Source organism: Macrobrachium rosenbergii, chromosome 12 (assembly GCF_040412425.1).
Source record: "Macrobrachium rosenbergii isolate ZJJX-2024 chromosome 12, ASM4041242v1, whole genome shotgun sequence".
Classification (NCBI taxonomy): domain Eukaryota; kingdom Metazoa; phylum Arthropoda; class Malacostraca; order Decapoda; family Palaemonidae; genus Macrobrachium; species Macrobrachium rosenbergii.
Genome location: NC_089752.1, coordinates 71,765,320 through 71,785,319, shown reverse-complemented (window position 1 = coordinate 71,785,319; position 20,000 = coordinate 71,765,320). Strand labels below are relative to the sequence as shown.

General features: G+C 35.2%; 1 protein-coding gene across 5 annotated transcripts in view; it reads left to right on the top strand.

Annotated features, from left to right (window-relative positions):
- The window catches only part of LOC136843731 (protein argonaute-2-like), a 645,860-nt gene that overhangs the window by 569,295 nt on the left and 56,565 nt on the right, over positions 1–20,000 (top strand). For 3 of the 5 annotated variants that reach the window (XM_067112367.1, XM_067112365.1, XM_067112370.1), the window contains 2 exons: positions 9,896–10,068; positions 13,926–14,085. In XM_067112367.1, the coding sequence (XP_066968468.1) occupies positions 9,896–10,068; positions 13,926–14,079 (327 nt within the window). In that variant the 3' untranslated portion in view covers positions 14,080–14,085. Of the gene's footprint in view, positions 1–9,895; positions 10,069–13,925; positions 14,086–15,521; positions 16,339–20,000 lie in introns of those variants that run through there. The other 2 variants (XM_067112366.1, XM_067112368.1) reach the window with 1 other exon arrangement.

The following is a 20,000-nucleotide window of genomic DNA, read 5'->3' as shown; positions in this document are numbered from 1 at the left end:
ACGCAAATTCAGTCTTAGATTTCACAGTTGGAATATGATTAGAAGATTTGAAGTAAAAGTTTGAAGTGAAAAGATGGTGTTAGGATTGTGGGTTGAGGTAGAGTGGCGGGTGGTTGGGCTGTTTCGTTTTCCGACTACACGAGGTAGTTATTGCTTACGACTGCTTTCTTATTATTTTTATATATTGCGAGTCTGTTTCCCAGGTGCAAGGATAGGTCCCAGGCGTCGGTCCTAATGGTTCTATCTTTGCCTAAATAACAGACAATGCCCACGTATTGCAAGACTTGCTGTGCCCGGTACTAGGCCTAGTCACCTTTCTCTCTCCTCAATTTTGCTCTCTTTGTCTCCCGAAGATTTTTCTTCTCTTTATTTTGCTCTCTCCTCTCCCTGAAGAATATTTTTGCGCTTATTTTTACCCTCTCTCTCCTTTTATTTGGATATCTAGTAGATGGTTGTAAACATGATTTTCCATAAATAAGGTTTCATTATCATGAGCTTTATAAATCGTGCTTGGTTTACCAGAATCTTTCAACTTGTTTTGTGGGATTACGCTAAAAACTATCATCGTTAAATCTTACTCTCGCTTATCAGTATATCATCACGAGTAATTATTCTCTTTAGGAAATACTAAAGATATGTTAACATAACTTGGCAATCTCCTCTAAGTCTACCAGTTTGAGAAGACGTTGCTAAGTAGATTGCTTTTCCCTGCAACTTAAAAACAATCATGATTTTATAGTAGGTTAGATAAAGAGATATACATTTCATAATCTATTTCATAATTATATATATATATATATATATATATATATATATATATAAATATATATATATATATATATATATATATATATATATATATATATATATATATATATATATATATATATATATGAAAAAAAACTTAAAAGTCAATGAATAATCACAATTCATAATGAAACAAAATCATACATTCTCCTTGAAAATTTGTCCAAATATTTACATAAATAGTTACATTTATTCGTCAATAATGAACATGCAAAACGATAACATATATTCAATATTTTGTGCAAGAGCCTAAATTGTCAATAACAGCATTTAATCTCCTCGGAACTGAGTCCACCAAATTCTCACATATCTTGGTTCCTCTTAAAGACTCCCACACAGATGAACAGTGGTTGATGAGTAGATGTTTTGATTTAAAGGGCAGTGCCGTCCCATTCTTTAGTCATAATGGCCCATAGGTTCTCGATGGGATTGAGGTCTGGTGATTTGGCGGGCCAGTTAATCCGGATGATTTCAGGATGCCTTTTAAACCACTCCTGGACGACACGGCTGTTATGAACAGAAGAATTGTCCATAGCTACGTGTATGGGGATATGGTCAGGAAGCAGGAGGGCTCTCACAGAGGAATCAAAACTTCCTCCAAAATTTCGACATACTGGTGACCATTTAACCGTTCATGAATAGGGACCAAAGCCCCCGGTCCACATGCTGCCATCAACCCCACACGCCATGGCGATTCTGCCACTTCAAGACATGGCGCTTTCAAATTTATCCTCAAATCTAAAGAGGGGGGACAATAAAAATTTATATATATATATATATATATATATATATATATATATATATATATATATATATATATATATATATATATAGATAGATAGATAGATAGATAGATATAGATGTAGATAGATATAGATGTAGATATATATATATATATATATATATATATATATATATATATATATATAATAAAAACTCCATTATTATCTTAGGCCTAAGTCAAATAGTCAAATATAATTATTCACGTAGACTAATAAAATATTATTTTGGACTAAAAAAGAATAAGCTAAGACTTGTAAGTCTCAAGTTAGATTAACCATGTAGCCATGAAAAATTTTTAAAAGTAAAGAATGTATAGGCCTATACAGTAGGCCTGTGTATGAAATGAAATTATAGTTACACAGCCAAATGAATCACCGTAGGCTAAACAATTATCAGGGATTGGTTATTAATCTAATGTGGTCCAAAAACACCTAAATAATCAATTATGTGCATTATTGCCATTATTATTACACGATGAACCACGCCATAATTGTTGGATCCCACTGTAGGTTAATGTTCGAACACAAGTAATCTGACATACCTTTTTTTTCCTTGGACGCCAACAATAAAGCCTTCCTTTCTCGTCGTTAAAAAACGTTTTCTCATCGCACCAGATAACATTTTCCCAGAAATTGCTCTCCATAGGAAAATATTGAAGAGCGAAGCCAAGTCGCTGTTCTTTGTGGAATTGGGTAAGGAAGGCTTCTTTGCAGGAATTCTGCTTTCAAGTCCTTCTTCTCTCAAACGACGTCTTATGGTGGTGTTTGATATGTGGAGGCTAGTTTGTCTTTTAACTATTGTTGATGATGTTATTGGATGCTCTCTTACAAATCAATCATCTGCCTGTCTTCCTCTTCTGTCGTGCAGCGAGGTCGACCAGATCTTCTTTGATTTTCTAGTCCTGCTAGTCCTACTTCGTTATATCTCTTCAACCATCTATATACAGTTGCTCTGTGGAGATTTAAACGTCGTGCTATTTCTTGCACTGGAGTTCGTGTCCGATGCAATTCAATTGCAGATCTCCTAACTGATTCTGATGCCTCGGTTCGCGGTCTAATCACCAGCTGATCCATCTTATCAGAGGTTGCATGACCACTTTTGCGAAGTGTCAGAACAGTGTTCGTCCGGTAGCTATGACCACGGCTGATGCTGGAGGCCCTCGGTCAAGCCGCACAACCCCCTAAAAAAATACTGGTAGGCACTGGCTAGCGATGGGGTTATTAGGGCAAAGACACCCTCTTCTAGTAGGACACGGCTGGTGATTCATAGGTTGGGTAGATAATATTACGTTGGTGCCGTGGGTCGAAACCGAAGCCAAAGCTGAAGTAGAGTCCGAACGGTATATATAGTCCTAGAAGCTGAAATCAAACTACCAACCACGCCCAACTTCTCTGTTGAATCTAGACGCATTCATGGTTGATTATGCTTAATGTTACGAAGATTTTACATTTATATTGCTACTTGCATGGTTTTATACGTCTTTGCTAAAATAAATGATAATACGCTATGATATAAAATAATTTTTTCCACATTCCTCTAAATATACGTCGGTAATGTTGGTAGTCCTGTGTTGAACGAAAATTTCAAATTGTTTCGTTTCTACAGTTTGAAGCAATAACTAAACTTTGAAATAATCAATATTACCGCAATTTTTTCTTATGATTGTTATAAATACCATAGATTTGATATTTGTGCATCATATGTTAGCTTTATTTTGCTTGATAGAGCTTTCAATGAAGGAAAAAAATGAGTTTTTGAGCTACGTGCTGTAGTTGCCAGTTAGTGAATTTCGAACGAAATCCTCTGAAATTTGTCGCATCACTTTTGGCGCTTATTGTACATGAAATTGCGCACATTTTCATATATAAAACTTTATGTAAAGACTTATATAAAACGGTGCAAACATTACGACAACGTGACGAAAGAATTTCTGAGATGTTCGGCCGAGTTACCACGCGGATGTAAGGAAAATGTTTTTTCAAAAATTCACCATAAATCGAAATATTGTGCTAGAGACTTCCAATTTATTGCAAAATGAAGGTCAATGATTGAATATTACTAGAATGTAAGAGGTTTAGCTTATAATTGCGTGTTTCGACCATTTTGGTCGAGTTAAAGTTGACTGAAGGTTGAAAATTTGGCAGTTATCATGATTTATGTGAAAATATTTCAAAACTGATAAAAGCTACAACCATGAGTTATTTTCTGTTGTATTCTACATGAAATTGCGCACATTTTCATATATAAAAGTTTATGTAACGACTAATGTAAAACGATGCAAACATTATGACAACGTGTGAAAGAATTTCTGAGATGTTGGCCGAGTTACCGTCTTGCAGACGAAAGGAAGAATTTTTTTTTTCAGAAATTCACCATAAATCGAAATATTGTGCTAGAGACTTCCAGTTTGTTGTAAAATGAAGGTACATGATTGAATATTACTAGAATGTAAGAGTTTTAGCTTATAGTTGCCTTTTTTACCATTTGATTAGAGTTAAAGTTGACCGAAGGTTGAAATTTTGGCAGTTATCGTGATTTATATGAAAATATTTCAAAACTAATAAAAACTACAACCGTGAGTTATTTTCTGTTGTATTCTACATGAAATTGCGCACATTTCCATATATAAAACGTTATGTAACGACTAATATAAAACGGTGCAAACATTATGACAACGTGACGAAAGAATTTCTGGCGCGGACATAAGGAAAAAGTTTTTTTTTTAAATTCACCATAAATCGAAATATTGTGCTAGAGACTTCTAATTTGTTGCAAAATGAAGGTAAATGATTGAATATTACTAGAATGTAAGAGTTTTAGCTTACAATTGCGTTTTTTTACCATTTCGGTCAAGTCAAAGTTGACCGAAGGTTGAAATTTTGGCAGTTATCGTGGTTTATATGAAAATATTTCCAAACTGATAAAAGCTACAACCATGGGTTGTATGTTGTTGTATTTTACATGAAATTGCGCACATTTTCATATATAAAACTTTATGTAACGGCTAATATAAAACAGTGCAAAACTTATGACAAAATTATGAAAGAATTTCTGAAATTTTCGGCCGAGTTACCGGGCGGGCGTAAGGAAAAAGTTTTTTCAAAAATTCACCATAAATCGAAATATTGTGCTAGAGACTTCCAATTTGTTGCAAAATGAAGGTAAATGATTGAATATTACAAGAATGTAAGGGTTTTAGCTTACAATTGCATTTTTCGACCATTTTGGTCGCGTCAAAGTTGACCGAAGGTTGAAATTCTTTGTAGTCGATGTATGATACGTCCAGTTGGCGTTTAAGGGTTAAGACCACCGTTACTAGAGATTATTGAGTGAAAACTCTCCCTGGGGTTTAGGTCCCTAATGCCACACCAGCATATTTTTGTTTTTTGTTTTTGAACTACACAGCCTATCCCTGCCTATGTGAGGACGCCATCTGTCTCTGCTATGATCGTTATATTTGAATTGCCTGGCCTACATGCGGGACAAAGACGTTCTCTGTCGAGGTCAATCTGATTAATATTACTACACATAAATACATCGAGGGCGAACAGCAGTAATATTTATAAAAATATATATATACAGTAAACCCCCCGTATTCGCGTCCTTATGATTCGCGGACTCACGCATTCGCGGGTTTCTCTGTGGAACATATCTAGCCATTGTTCGCGGAAAATTCACCCATTCGCGGTATTTTTCACTGAGAAATATTCACTAATTACTGTATTTTCATATAATTTTCATGAATAAATGCACCTTTTGTGATAAAACTATTAAAATACTCAGGTATATGCATTTTTACAGGGTTTTTCTATGTTTAAACTATCAAAATGGGCAGTTCTAAGAGTTTTTAGAGGGGTTTTAAGTATTCGCAGATTTTAGCCATTTGCGGGGGGGTGTGGGACGCATCCCCCGCGAATACGGGGGTTCACTGTATATATATATACAGTAATGTACTGTATACAATATATATATACATATATATATTATATATGTATATTTATTTTTTATTTATTTTATAAAAACAAATAAACAAAAATAAATGAATTTATTTATTTTTATTTATTTTTTATTTTATTTATAAAAATAAATAAATAAATAAATAAAAATAAAAAAATAAATAAAAATAACATTATTTTCATTTATTTATTTATTTTAATATATATATATATATATATATATAGATAGATAGATAGGTAGATAGATAGATATAGATAGATAGATATAGATAGATAGATAGATAGATATATATATATATATATATATATATATATATATATATTATATATATATATATATATATATATATATATATATATATATATATATGTATATATATGTATGTATATATATATATATATATATATATATATATATATATATATATATATATATATATATATATATATATATATACTCACTGCAAAAAAACTCTGAACACCCCATTTAAATAAAAAAAATCAGAATGTTATAAAAATGGAAAATAATAGCAAAGATTTTGTTTTATTACCTTTTATTCAATATTTTGACATTCCTCCATTATTTTTAAGTACATCTCTTAATCTTTTTGGCATAGAATGAGCTAAATCTTTAAAATACTGTGCATCCATTTCTTAAAGCCAAAACTTCCTGATCGCATCCTTCAACATGGGCAAGGATGTTTTCTCTTCTCCCATGGAATCCAGTCATCGTTTCATGTAGGCCCAGCAGTTTTCTATTGGATTTTGGTTTGGTGAATTACCAGGCCAATTCAACTCCTGAATATTGTGTTCCTCAAGCACCTTTTTAGCATCATTTGATCGATACATGCACGTCTGGCAATAATCTTTCTTTCGCTCTCTTAGTGAGTGAAAAGGTGTATGGCGAGTGGTCCTACACTGAGGAATACGCTTTGTTCATCTACAACACGGTATTTAAATTTCAATAGAATTCAATTAAAGTACTTATGCTGTGTATACTGCTGCCCACAAGTGCCAATAAGTTACTAAGGGGATATAAGGTTTCTTATGATTTGCAAACACTCAGATTTTACCAGCAAAAGCTGATTAGCTATTCTACTGAGGTTGGAGATGATGTTGCATGGTTGAGTCATGCAGCAAATCCTGCAAAATTGCAATGTCCTGGCAAGGTCACCACTTTCACGAGCCTAACCTATGGTTGATTTATCAGGCCTTAAAACACACTAAACTCACCTGACTACTCATGAAAAGAAGCAAGTTAACGGTAAATTAAAATGGTTTCCAAAAGAAATGCAAGACTTCACAATTCAGGTTTTATTACAAGGATCAGAAGGATATTGCAAAGGGAGCTCCTCACTAGCTCCTTGACACTGATAAACATTTGTGAAATGAAATAGTGTTCAGTGTCTAAGAGATTATATGTTAATTGATAAAAATAGTTTGTATTTTTATGCAATAAAACGGTTTGACTATGCACTGCACTCATTGGTTTATTTATCAACTTATTTATTTACATTTATATCTCTATAAGAAACATATAGGTCTGTGTAAATATACTGTTGAGTACGTATAAATATATTTATAGTATATAATCAATATATCATTTATGTAATGTCTAGTCGCAGCAATGCTAAGCAAACAAATACATATGACTGTAGTCATAGACTGCAAATTTATTTTAAGAAAAGCAAGCAATGCAGCTTACACACCACAGAATCTCTCTCTCTCTCTCTCTCTCTCTCTCTCTCTCTCTCTCTCTCTCTCTCTCTCTCTCTCTCTCTCTCTCTCTCTCTCTCTCTCTCTCTCTCTCTCTCAGAAAGTGAGAGATGGATGGATGGATAGAAAGGAGCTATTGCCTGGAAGGGTTAGAAGTTGCAAATCACACAGCAGGGTATGTTACCTCAATGCTGAATGGCTGGTAGCACGACATGCTATTGGCTGGGAGGGTTGGCTCTCTCTCTCTCTCTCTCTCTCTCTCTCTCTCTCTCTCTCTCTCTCTCTCTCTCTCTCTCTCTCTCTCTCTCTCTCTCTTAGAAAGTGAGAGATGGATGGATGGATAGAAAGGAGCTATTGCCTGGAAGGGTTAGAAGTTGCAAATCACACAGCAGGGTATGTTACCTCAATGCTGAATGGCTGGTAGCACGACATGCTATTGGCTGGGAGGGTTAGAAAAGCCAATCACAGAGCAGGATATCAGCTTCGTAAGTTGCAGATTGGCTAGTAGCTCTGATGCTTTGTGAGGGAGTTTTCCCTCTTTTTAGTTTTCTGTAAAAGAAAACTGTTGTGCTGGCTTTGTCTGTTCATCCGCACTTTTTTCTGTCTGCCCTCAGATCTTAAAAACTACTGAAGCAAGAGGGCTGCAAATTGTCATGTTGATCATACACCCTCCAGTCATCAAACATACCAAACAAATTGCAGCCCTCTAGCCTTAGTAGTTTTTATTTTATTTAAGGTTAAAATTAGCCATAATCGTGCTTCTGGCAACGATATAGGATGGGCCACCACTGGACCGTGGTTAAAGTTTCATCGGCCGCGGCTCATACAGCATTATACCGAGACCACCGAAAGATGGATCTATGTTTGGTGGCCTTGGTTATATGCTATACAGAAAATTCGATTGCACTGAAGAAACTTCATTGGATTTTTTACTTGTTTATGATTGATTTAGTTTGATGTTTACTAATACTGTATATTATAACCTAGTGTTGTAAATTAATCTTTATTTACCTTTGTGTACGTACTGTCACTAGTGTAGTAAATGTTTTTAATGTGCATATGTATTTTTGTTTTTCCTCTCTCTCTCTCTCTCTCTCTCTCTCTCTCTCTCTCTCTCTCTCTCTCTCTCTCTCTCTCTCTCTCTCAGGAGGGTAAATTTATTAGTTTTCACACATAGCTGTGAGCCATATATTTTTAAGGGTAATGTTGTAATATGACTTTGAAATTATATTAAAGGGTTTTAGAATGATAGTTTAAGGTATATTTGCTGTTTGAACTAATAAAATAGGCAGTTGTAAGCATTTTTAGACGGGTGTCTTTGGTGTTTGAACTATTAAAATAGCCAGTTTATAAGCATTTTTAGGGGGGAATGACTATTAAAATAGCCAGTTTATAAGCATTTTTAGGGGGGAATACCAATTCAAACCGGATTTTCGCTTAACAAGGGTGGTTGTGGCCCCTAACCCTCGCGATTATGGGGGACATACTGTATTTTGTCACAAAGTAAAATGAAAATATAGTAATTAGTGAACACTGTACTGTAAATCATTTTTTTATCATAAAAGCTGTATTTTTAGTCATGAAAATAAAATGAAAATACAGTAATCAGTGAATATTGCTACATGAAAAAATCCGCGAATTAGTTAATATTCTGCGATGTATTTGGAGATACGCTCCACAGAAATGTCCATGATTAACTGAAGCCACAAGTGCTGAACTGCGATATAGCTGGGGGTCGACTCTACAGGATATATAGGCAGTCCTGGTTTACAAAGGGGGTTCCATTCTGACGCTGCGTTGTAAGCCGAAAATTGTCATAACCCGAAATGTCGAAAATCGTATTGAAACTTTACTTTTAATCCTTTGGGTGTCCTGAAAACAATGTAAACTGCATTTTTGTTAAGTTTTTCACCAAAAAAAAAAAACTCCAAATTTTGACCGTTCCGCCGTTTTGGAGTCGTATTTTGTCCATCGGAATGGCGTCGTAAACCTGGAACAAGCTTTGTAACCCGGGAAATAATTTTTGATGAATATATTTGAAGAGCGTCGTAGAACAGGCATTGTAACCCGGGAAATAATTTTTGATGAATATATTTGAAGGGCATCGTAAACTTGGATCATCAGCCGTCATAACCCAGGGGACTGCCTGTACAAGTAATCCCTCAATTATTCAAATTTGAATTATCCAAAAACATGAAATTCTTAAAAACGAAATTCCTCCATTACAAACTCATTACTCATTGAAGTACTCCTTGGCCTTGCCCTTGTCTCCCTATCATCTTTCCTGGGACTGGACTGTCAGCTACATCTTTCTCCCTTGACTTCATCTGCTTCGTCATCCCTCGTAATTATGAGTTCAGGTTGTTTTATTATCAGTGAGTTTTTACTAACAAACTATATTTTCTTTTATAACAAAGATAGTTTTTATACTGCCCCATTAATTACAAACTAATGTCTCTCCTCCATTCCCCTCTCTCTTCAGATAGAGATTGGCACAGAAGAATTAATGTTTGTAGGATGTGTGCAAGGATGTATTTGTTGAATGGTCATGTTATTTGGAATTATGTTCTTTGACTTTATGATTAGTGTATGAAAACTCGTTTCAGTATAAACATTTTTCTTGTATACTACAGGGTATTCAGGGTACAAGCAAACCTACGCACTACCATTGCCTTTGGGATGATAGTGATTTAAATATGGATCAGCTGGAGGAGTTAACATATGCTATGTGCCACCTGTATTCTAGATGCACCAGATCAGTGTCAATTCCTGCACCGGCCTATTATGCCCACTTAGCTGCTTTCAGGTAAGGTCATGAAGACGGTCTGTTATATGTTTATAAGACAATCTGTTACAGGTTTATCATTTTCTTTAAAATTCATTAGTGCAATTTAATCCATAATATAATGATTTAATTTTTTCAGTCTCTGGAATTTTGCTTCAGTCAAGTTCATTCTTTTAGAAAATCGGTTTTCAATACAGTGATGTGTTACAGCCTGTCTATTAAATTAAGTTCTGTGTGGGATGGTCATAAAAAAAAAGTCTTAAATTATATATGTACTTTGGCCAGCCTACTTGGGACTCTACACAGCACTGGACGTAATAAAACTTTCCGTTTACACATGCACACACTTCAAGATTTTTTTTTTTATAGCTGTATTTTAGACATGTAGCCTAAAAGGTAATCCTCAGATCACCAAACAATACCTTTTTCTTGACCTGAATAATTCAGTTTAATAACTGTATTTGCTAGCTGAGCAATGAAATAAGTTTAGTCTAGATGCAGGCCATTCATACTGATATTAAGAATGTTATGGTAACTTTAGAATTCAAGTCATTTTTACCTTTATAGAGATATGTAGGGTATGATAAAAAAAAATATATTGCATAGTGGTTATTCAACAACCTTTAGTTGGAGCCTGGATTGCAGTCACATGAGGCCTATTGCTGGATATATAATACAACAATCAGCCGCAAAACAGGGAACCAGCACATAGTTGAAAATTTTACAAAGCGAGCAGCAATCAAACAATGAAAATGCTTTATACTGCTAACATGCTGGGTGATTTGATTCTAACAATTATAAACTTGAATTTATGAAGTAGATAAAAGAGGTTTTGATATAGGAAAAACCTATTTTGGTTCAAAACCTGTTTTTGGTAGCTGCTGTGAGTCCTCAAAGGAGTTACTCTCACGGTCCCTAGAGGGCCCCATAAGGTAGACCAACCAATTTCAAAAAAATTTTCTTCTAGTTGGTCTTGGCCAGTATAGTGTACGTTGACACGGATAAAGTGTAGGACTGAAAGGTGAGAGGGCACTTTCTCTTGTCTACAGTGGATGCCTAGGTTCTGTTCCTATTCTTAACCTGCAGATGTGGCAACAGCGTGTTGCGCGTCATTATTGTGTCAACCGCTCACTCAGCGCCAGACCTACTCAGTCATATTCTTATTCAGGTCTATGCAGGATAATTATTCACCCAATTTCCATTCCTTTTCGTCAGGGAAAGTGGGTGGGTTTGAGAACTCACAGTGGCTACCATAAATAGGTTTTTCCTAAGTCAAAACCCGTTTTTTGATAGCGTGCCCACTGTTCATCCTCAAAGGAGCTTAAAAAAGAAATTGACAGGTGACGAAGTGACTAAGCTCTTGAAATTCAACCCACAAGTTGTAAACCACATTCTTTATTCCAGATATCCATATGGTTTTGGCAACAAAGAACATGAAACCAAACAAACTTATAATTATTAAGACGTTGCTCTAAAGTGACTTACCTAATTATGCTGAGTTTGGTTGCTGTATTGTTGCACTTTTCCCAGCGATATCTTAGCATACCCACCGTATCAAGAAGACCCCTGGTTTTCCGCTGTAGTGCCTAAGGGGTCAGGATTTACTGTACTACCTACCGACACACAGCTTAGTCAAATTTGTTCAAGCTGTGACAATAATGTTTTAAGAAAACTGTTTTTGATGACCACATTGTACACTCGGAGACTTCTTCAAAAGAAACATTTCCGAAGAAAGCCAATGATGTGCTTACCTTCCAGTTGTCATGCTACTTAGGAAAGGAGTGAGGATATGCCTTTTTAATAAGGGAAACTAAAATTATTCTCAGCCCATATAGAGGAAGTGGTTGTTTGTGCTAGGGTGTAGGAAAATCGAACCCTCTGGGATGTTTGCCGTGACCTGTAGGTAAACCTCAAGTGCTCGAACCGGCCATAATGTTTTGTCTAACAAATTGAGTTCCCTTATGAGAATAGATTTTCTCTTTAAAGGGTTCTCATTCTTGGCCAGGAATGCTAGGCCAGGGGACAATAATAAATGAAGGTTAGCTGTATGAGTGATGTAGCTTTTTCTCCATCTCGTTTAAGAGAGCCTAATTCACTAATATGAGCTCCTGATGCCAAAGCAGTCAAGAAGATCACTGTTTGTAGTTGTATTGGACCCACTGAATTGAGGGGTTGACAGAAGCCTAAGCACATTATTTAGAGACCAGGTAATAGGAAGCCTTACAGGAGCAGGTCTTTGCAATGAAAAAGACCAGAGAAGGGAAGTAACAATTTTTATGGTAGAATCAATTCCAAAGCAATAAAGGCAAGTGTTCTGACAATGCAGCCTGGTATGTCATGATTGTTGTGACAGCAAGGCACTTGTCTTCAAAAGGATATACAGTATAAGAAAATGTACAAGTGTTTCAACAGAGATCTTAGCTGGGCTCTCAGCATGGATATAATCTAACTATAGTTTCCATACGGAGTGGTATTGTCAGAGAGATGATTCCGTAGTTTCTGCACTAAGTACCTAGCAATGTTGGGTAGTGAGTAATTTTCACGGTAGACAAGATTTAAAAAATCCACACATGAAGGTCTCGTCTCAGAATGGAGGACACATAGACAACACTCCATCCTACTGTCTGGGATAGAACAGCGGACGGTAATGAAATCAAGTTCTTCACCCATTGTGGAAGCAATAGGAACCAATGCCTGTTCGGCCAATTTGGTGCTATTAAGTAAGTGGTTCTGTTGAAAGTTAGAAGTTTGCTCAAAACCTTTGAAATCTGGGACAATGGAGGAAAAAGGTATATCGTCCTCCATTTGTTCCAGTTTTGTAGAAATGCATCTCTTGCTATTGCTTGATTGTCCAGGTTTGGAGACGCACACACTGGAAGTTGGTGGTTCTTGCATGTGGCAAACAGGTCCACTTCTAGATGTGGAAGCATGTTGACAATTAATTGAAAGGAGTTATTGTTTAACATCCATGCAGTTGAGGTTGCTGCAGCTCTTGATAGAGAGTCTGCTGTTACATTGAGAGACCCTGTGAGGTGAATTGCAGATAAATGCCACTTCCTTACTTGTACTATGCGAAGGATGGATAGCATTACTGCATTGAGAGGAGATGAATGTGAGCCTGACCTCTTGATGCAGGACATTGCAATCCTGTTGTGTAGGACCAACAGTATGTGTCCCTTTTGGAGGGTTCAGTTTTCTGAGACAGAACGATAGCCATCAGCTCCAGAAAGTTATTTTTCCTCAGAGCAGGTGACCACCTCCCTGCTACCTGACGATCCTCCCAACGGCCTCCCAAACCTGTCAAGGAGGCATCCGCATGTATATCACTTGTACAGATGGAGGAGTCGGGGTGACCTGTTTTGCCAGAGACCCTTTCCAGGTCCATGGCCGTAGTATCTCCCAAACTTTCTGACTCCTCTGAAGAAGTCAACCTGGAACTATGCAATAGCCAGAATGTGTTTACATTCTTTAGTTATAATCTGAGGATTGGGTCTGCCACAGATGCAGATTGTAACAGGCCCATCATGTGCTCCAGCTGACGTCTGGAGACACTGGGCAGTGCAAGGAACCTTTTCAGTTCCTTCCTTATTCTGTCTTGAGTACTGTATTGGTTATTATTCATAAGTATAAATTTGTATGGAGCAAGCCAAAAGGTCATAAACCATTTAGGGATACATGTTCAGCGTGTACATTGGTGGAACAGAGAAAGTAAAAGTAGTAGTATACAGTATAATCATCATTTATATTGAATAACAGTAAATTGATTTAACTACAATACTGTATGTGATTAGTGACTAAGAGCATTAAAAAACTGAGTGGATAGTAATACTAAATAATAGAAAGTAAAAGTGAATATATTTGTCTGTCTTTATTTTCAGGGCCAAGGTTCATATCCAAGATCTATGTCATAGTGATACTGTTTCTCTAGCATCATCTTCATCAGGACCAGATGCACCTTCAGATGCTGTTTTGGCCGGTGCATGTCAAGTTGAATTTGGAAATGAAATTTTCTCTAAACTGTACTATGTATAATTCAAGGTACAGTATTAAATATTTCCAGTAAATTTCGTTTATTATAACTAATTGGTAAGTTTTTCCTGTAAGGTCATGCTCTTCATAATCATTTTGGATATTAGGCTATGTATTCAGTGTGTTTAGTTGCTTTTCAGCACCATGAGCCACATCAAGGAACAAGAATTTAGTATTCTTCAGTTTTGAGTAAATATGCTTGAAAGTGAAATGATTGAACTACTGATAAATGAGTTTCACACAGAAAATGGAAAGTGGATGCAGAACAGTGCAGTAAAACCTTTTAAATGAATACCAACTAACCTTGCTGGTGTTATTCACTGATATTTTTGTTAGAGTATTATCCAGACCCTTAACACATTCTTAGGCTCTCATATATCTGATCAAGGATTAGTTTTTAAATAAAGGTCATAAAATAAAACAAGGCAAAGTTGAAAAAGCAGACAGCCATTTGGAAAGAGAAGGTAATAATTGGGTGAAAAAATAGCAGACATGAACTTGATATGTGGTAACATCCCTCTTTAAGAGGCTCAACTCCAGTAACCCTTTGAGATTTCGTGGGGCCCAAAACACATTACTGGTAAAACACTGTTTTTTGGTGTATAGTACTGGTTTTAGTCTTATTTTGAGACTTAATTGTCCTTAGAAATTACAAGTAACAAAATTATAAATTCAGAATGAATCTGTGAAGTTGAAAATTTTTTTGCTTATGAACATTTTTAAAAATGAAAAAAAGTTATATTTGGAAGTGATTTTAGTTTTGATTCCTTTTGAACTGCCATTACTTATGCTGGAGATGTGGTTAAGGCATCTCATAACACCCACTAAACACCATTCCAGTTGTGCCTGACTTCAAAATACTACATATAATTAATTTTTCTGTTGGAGTATCAGAGGTTTAAAATTCTGACATAATGTTGGAACTCTTTGTATGAGAATACAGACTTTTTGTGTGAGAATACAGACTTTTGTCTGTTTTATGACTTACCTTCAGCAAAAAATCATGCTGGAGTTGGTGACAAGGTACTTAATTAGGACCAGGTGTTTGGTACCCACCCATTTGATTAATTAATAGGGCCCTTTTTTTTCTGCCTTCCTATGTGCACATCTTGCTTTGCTTGTACACCTTGGCTGTTGTTGAAGCTCCAAGTATTCTTTGGTTTGAATGGTTAATGTCTTTGACTTGTCTGAGTCTTTTACTCTTTGTAAGAATGAACAACATTGAGTACAGTATCGAGTTTTAGTTATGTTCAAATCCTCTTTTGATGTTGACCTTCATCACTAGTATTTTTTCCGCCGAGTTTAGGAATTTCCAGGATCTCTGAATGTGGGTGAGAATCTCTTGCTGTCTCCTGCCAAGTAGAAGGGTAGGAGTAAAAGATGCAAAAAGCACTGTTGGTGTCTTTCATGGGCAATAAACTGCTATTCTCCCTTTCTCTTTCCAGATTTTCACCAGCATTGACCCTTGCTCCTGCTGTTGGTATCTGCCATTCTCCCCTTGCTTAGTCTGGTGATGGTAACCGTGATCCACATGGCAATAGACATGAACACTCGCCAACTTTGTCTTGTTTTGGTGTGATGGTGGTATCTGTAACCCAAATAACTTCTGCTTTGGTTCCTGCTTCTCTTTTTCCTGCAAAAATGGTTCTAAGGCATCTCCCAGAAAACTTAAGAACTGTTGAAAGTATTGCAACTTTCATTGACATTCCTGGAGACGCCTCCTTGTATGCTTTTCTATAGTAATCTGGCTTTGGCCAAAAGTACTGTTCCCTAGGTGAACTTTGCTTCTTCAGTAGTTGGCTCTCCATCCAATACTGTTATTGCTTTTTCTGCCTGATGTTCTCCAGGGATACCTGCCTCAGCTTTGTCTGTGTTGGGCTTGAGAGTGCTTGGACAAACCTTATTTATATTGTACACGTAACCCCATAATCCGTATACTTGTATTTCTTTTTCTGTTTTGTTTGTTGCCATCATTACCAGAATGTGTGGTTTATGTTTTCATTTTTCATAAAGTAAATTATGCTTGTACTGTATTATAAATTTTATTGTATTGTAATTTTATAACTGTAAATAAATTTAAATTGTTTATATTGTAATTTTGTTACTGTAATGTGATTTATGGTATTATTCTTTTGGATGCTAAGTATTCTGCACACTAACAAAACAACAGGATGCTATGTCCAGATAATAGACCTTGAAGAGGTCACGAAGAGTGACGGAACAGCTGTGATGTTGTGTTTCTCAGTAAATGGAACAAAGTTATTCATGGTTTTTTTTGTCCATCAACTAAATTTGGAAAAATGTAGAAAATTCAGAAATTGTCAAATTAATAAGAAGTTGATCAACAATCAAAAAGCCATAGAATTCAACAAATTATATATATATATATATATATATATATATATATATATATATATATATATATAATATATATATAATGTATCTATCTATATCTATATATATATATCAATCTATCTATCTATCTGTATACATATATCTATATATTATATATATATATATATATATATATATATATATATATATATATATATATATATATATATATATATATATATATAAATATATATATATATATATATATATATATATATATATATATATATATATATATATATATATATATATATATATATATATATGAATATAAGAAGGCCCATAAAACACTATTTAAACGTTGAAACCATATATTTGGGCACTTGCTTCTGTGCCCCTGTTCACTGGTAGAATATGGACAGGTGGAGAAATTTACAATGGTATATATACAAAAACATAAAGGTGTGGCCTTAGGCCTCGATGTTATGGAGGTGGCGTTTCTTAAGGAGGAGGAGAATGACCAAATTCCTAGTGGTTTTTGGCCTCATTAGCTCCCGTTTGGCGATGGATCTGGCAGTCGCGTTTCTTGGGTCATCTTCTTCAGGAGGGGTTTGAGGATTAAGGTGTCGATGTTGTCCGATTTCCAATGTCCTCCTGACAGGTTCATATTGTTGGTTTGATTGATGATAGTAGATTCCAGCATCTTTCTTTTATGCGGACAGCTACTTTTGAAAACCAACTCCGCCTCCAGTTAATGACATGCCTGTATTTCTGATATGTAGGAAAATTCCCGAACTCTCCGAGCGTAATGTACTGATCTTTTTGTGCTCTGTTATTCTTTGCGAGCGATCTACCTGTCTCACCTCACGTATTAGATGTCCTGATTTGCTACATGGTATCTTGTAAAGTCCGCTTCTTCCCTTTTGTTATTTAAGTATCGTTAATGGCGAACTCCTGGATTTGGGATAATGGAAAATGAAAAGTTGTTAGACCTGAGTTGTTGGTAGCCTTTTGGATGTTTTCATTGTTATGGAAGCTTTATTTTGTTGTTGAAATCTATTTGTCTGTTGTGAGTGGGACCTCTATAGTATATTTTATTCACTTTGTTAATAGCCCTCTCGATAATGTGTGGTGGATAGAGCAGTTGCGTTAGGTGTTGGCGGATCGTGTTAAATTCTTTATCCAGGTACTCATTTGAACATATCCTAAGTCCTCTGAGGAATAAGTTGCACCCTACCATGATTTTTACGGAGGCGTCGTGGTAGCTTAAGAAATAAATGTAGGAGACAGCGAAGGTGGGTTTTCTATATACTGTAAATGCATACCTGTTCTGTTTTCTTATGATCAGTACATCTAGGATTGGCAGTTTCCGTCCTTTTCCCATTCCGTTTTAGATTTATGGTCGAACTAGCGAATTTAGCCTATTAAAAAATTCATTAAAGTCCCCCAGCTATTGTCCCAGAAAGTAAAGATATCATCTACGTATCTAAGCCAGATCATATTAAGGGGGTTTGATAGACGACAAAAAGTCTGTTTCGAAATATTCCATGTACAAGTTTGCTAGAAGGGGTGATAGGGGACTTCCCATGCTACAGCCAAATTTTTGTTTGTAAAAATTACCATTGAAAGAAAACACGTTGTTAGTTACACAGAGGTTGATAAGTTTTAAAGTTTTATCTACGCCAAGAGGAAAATGGTCTTCATATGGTTGTAACTTCCTCTCTAAGAAAGACAACACGTTGGCAATCGGGACTTTAGTAAATAATGACTCGGCGTCTAGGCTGAGCAATTTGATGATGTTTGAGGAATGTTTAAACTATTAAATTTTTGTATGAAATCCTCTGCATGTTTGATGGGAGGATGAGAGAGTTCTAGAAAGGGTGATAACAAGTCTGCAGCAGGGTCTCTTTCATGTACAAATATATATATATATATATATATATATAGTATATTATATATATATATATATATATATATATATATATATATATATATATAATGTGTGTGTGTATATATATATATATATATATATATATATATATATATATATATATATATATATATATATATACATATATATATATATATATATATATATATATATATATATATATATATATATATATATATATATATATATATATATATATACATACATATATATATACATACATACATATATACATATATATATACATACATTAGGCATGAGTTGCTCCGGAAGCCTTTTGGATGTTTTCATCGTCTGAAGCTTTATTTTGTTGTTGAAATCTATTTGTCTGTTGTGAGTGGGACCTTTATAGTATATTTTATTCCTTTTTGTTAATAGCCCTCTCGATAATGTGTGGTGGATATAGCAGTTACGTTAAGGTGTTGGCGGATCGTGTTAAATTCTTTATCCAGGTACTCATTTGAACATATCCTAAGTCCTCTGAGGACTAAGTTGCACCTACCATGATTTTTACGGAGACGTCGTGGTAGCTTAAGAAATGAATGCCAGGAGACAGCGAAGGTGGGTTTTCTATATACTGTAAATGCATACCTGTTCTGTTTTCTTATGATCAGTACATCTAGGAACGGAAAAGGACGGAAAACTGCCGTTCCTTAGAACTAGCTGTTTATGAATACTTGATTCAAATTAGCAGTTCGTGTGGATGACTTGTTTGGCCCAAACAGAGAAGTCAGAATAATCAATACTTGTATTACATATATTTGAATGATTTCTGATATTAGAAAATTCTGGATTGGACAATCTGCAACCAGTACGTGACTAACACCTTTATGTGAATCTGCTCTGACCCTCAGCAATCGTTTAGTTTGATCCCATCGTAAAGTCCCAAATTACATCTGGGGCAAGTATATTTATATACGACTGATTATTGCATTATTGGGCAGATTCTATCCTTAAATTTAAAAAGGGACCTATTGTAAGTGGATTTTTGGTATTAAAATGACTTGCAACATGTTAAAATGTTTTTTCTATTGCAGACTTCAGATTAATTCTAAATTTATCGTCTAGGACGTATGGGATAGCTGCATAGAGTTTCTTCCGTGGTACTGTACTTATAACAGCCAGTGAGATAGTTTCTTATTTAAGAAATTCTTGCAATGTTTAAAGAAAAATGAGATGGAAACCAATTATCAGTAAAATATTTGTGCAAGAAAATTATTTCTCTATGATAAGAGTCCCAAGAAGAGGTTAGAGTATAAGCCGGTGGAGGAGAGTAAAAATTGAATTTAGTTTAAAATAATAAAAACAAGCGCTATAAAAGTTTGAACCCAGACCAGTAAAAAGTCTTTTTCTAAAAACGGAAGTGTTAAAACTGTCATTATGTCGGAACACCAAAACATCCAAGAATGGTAATTGATTATTGTCCTCTTTTCTAATGTAAACTTAATATTAGGATGTACTTCGTTAATGTACGAGGAACTGATCAGCATGAAAAGCTGATTTGAAAAGAAACGAAGGTGTCATCGACAAACCGTTTATATACAAGAGGATAAAAGCTATATAGGCAATTTTCAACATGCGCTCCTCCAGGGTTGCACATGAAATGTTGGAAAACGTGGGGCCTAGAGGTGATCCCCAT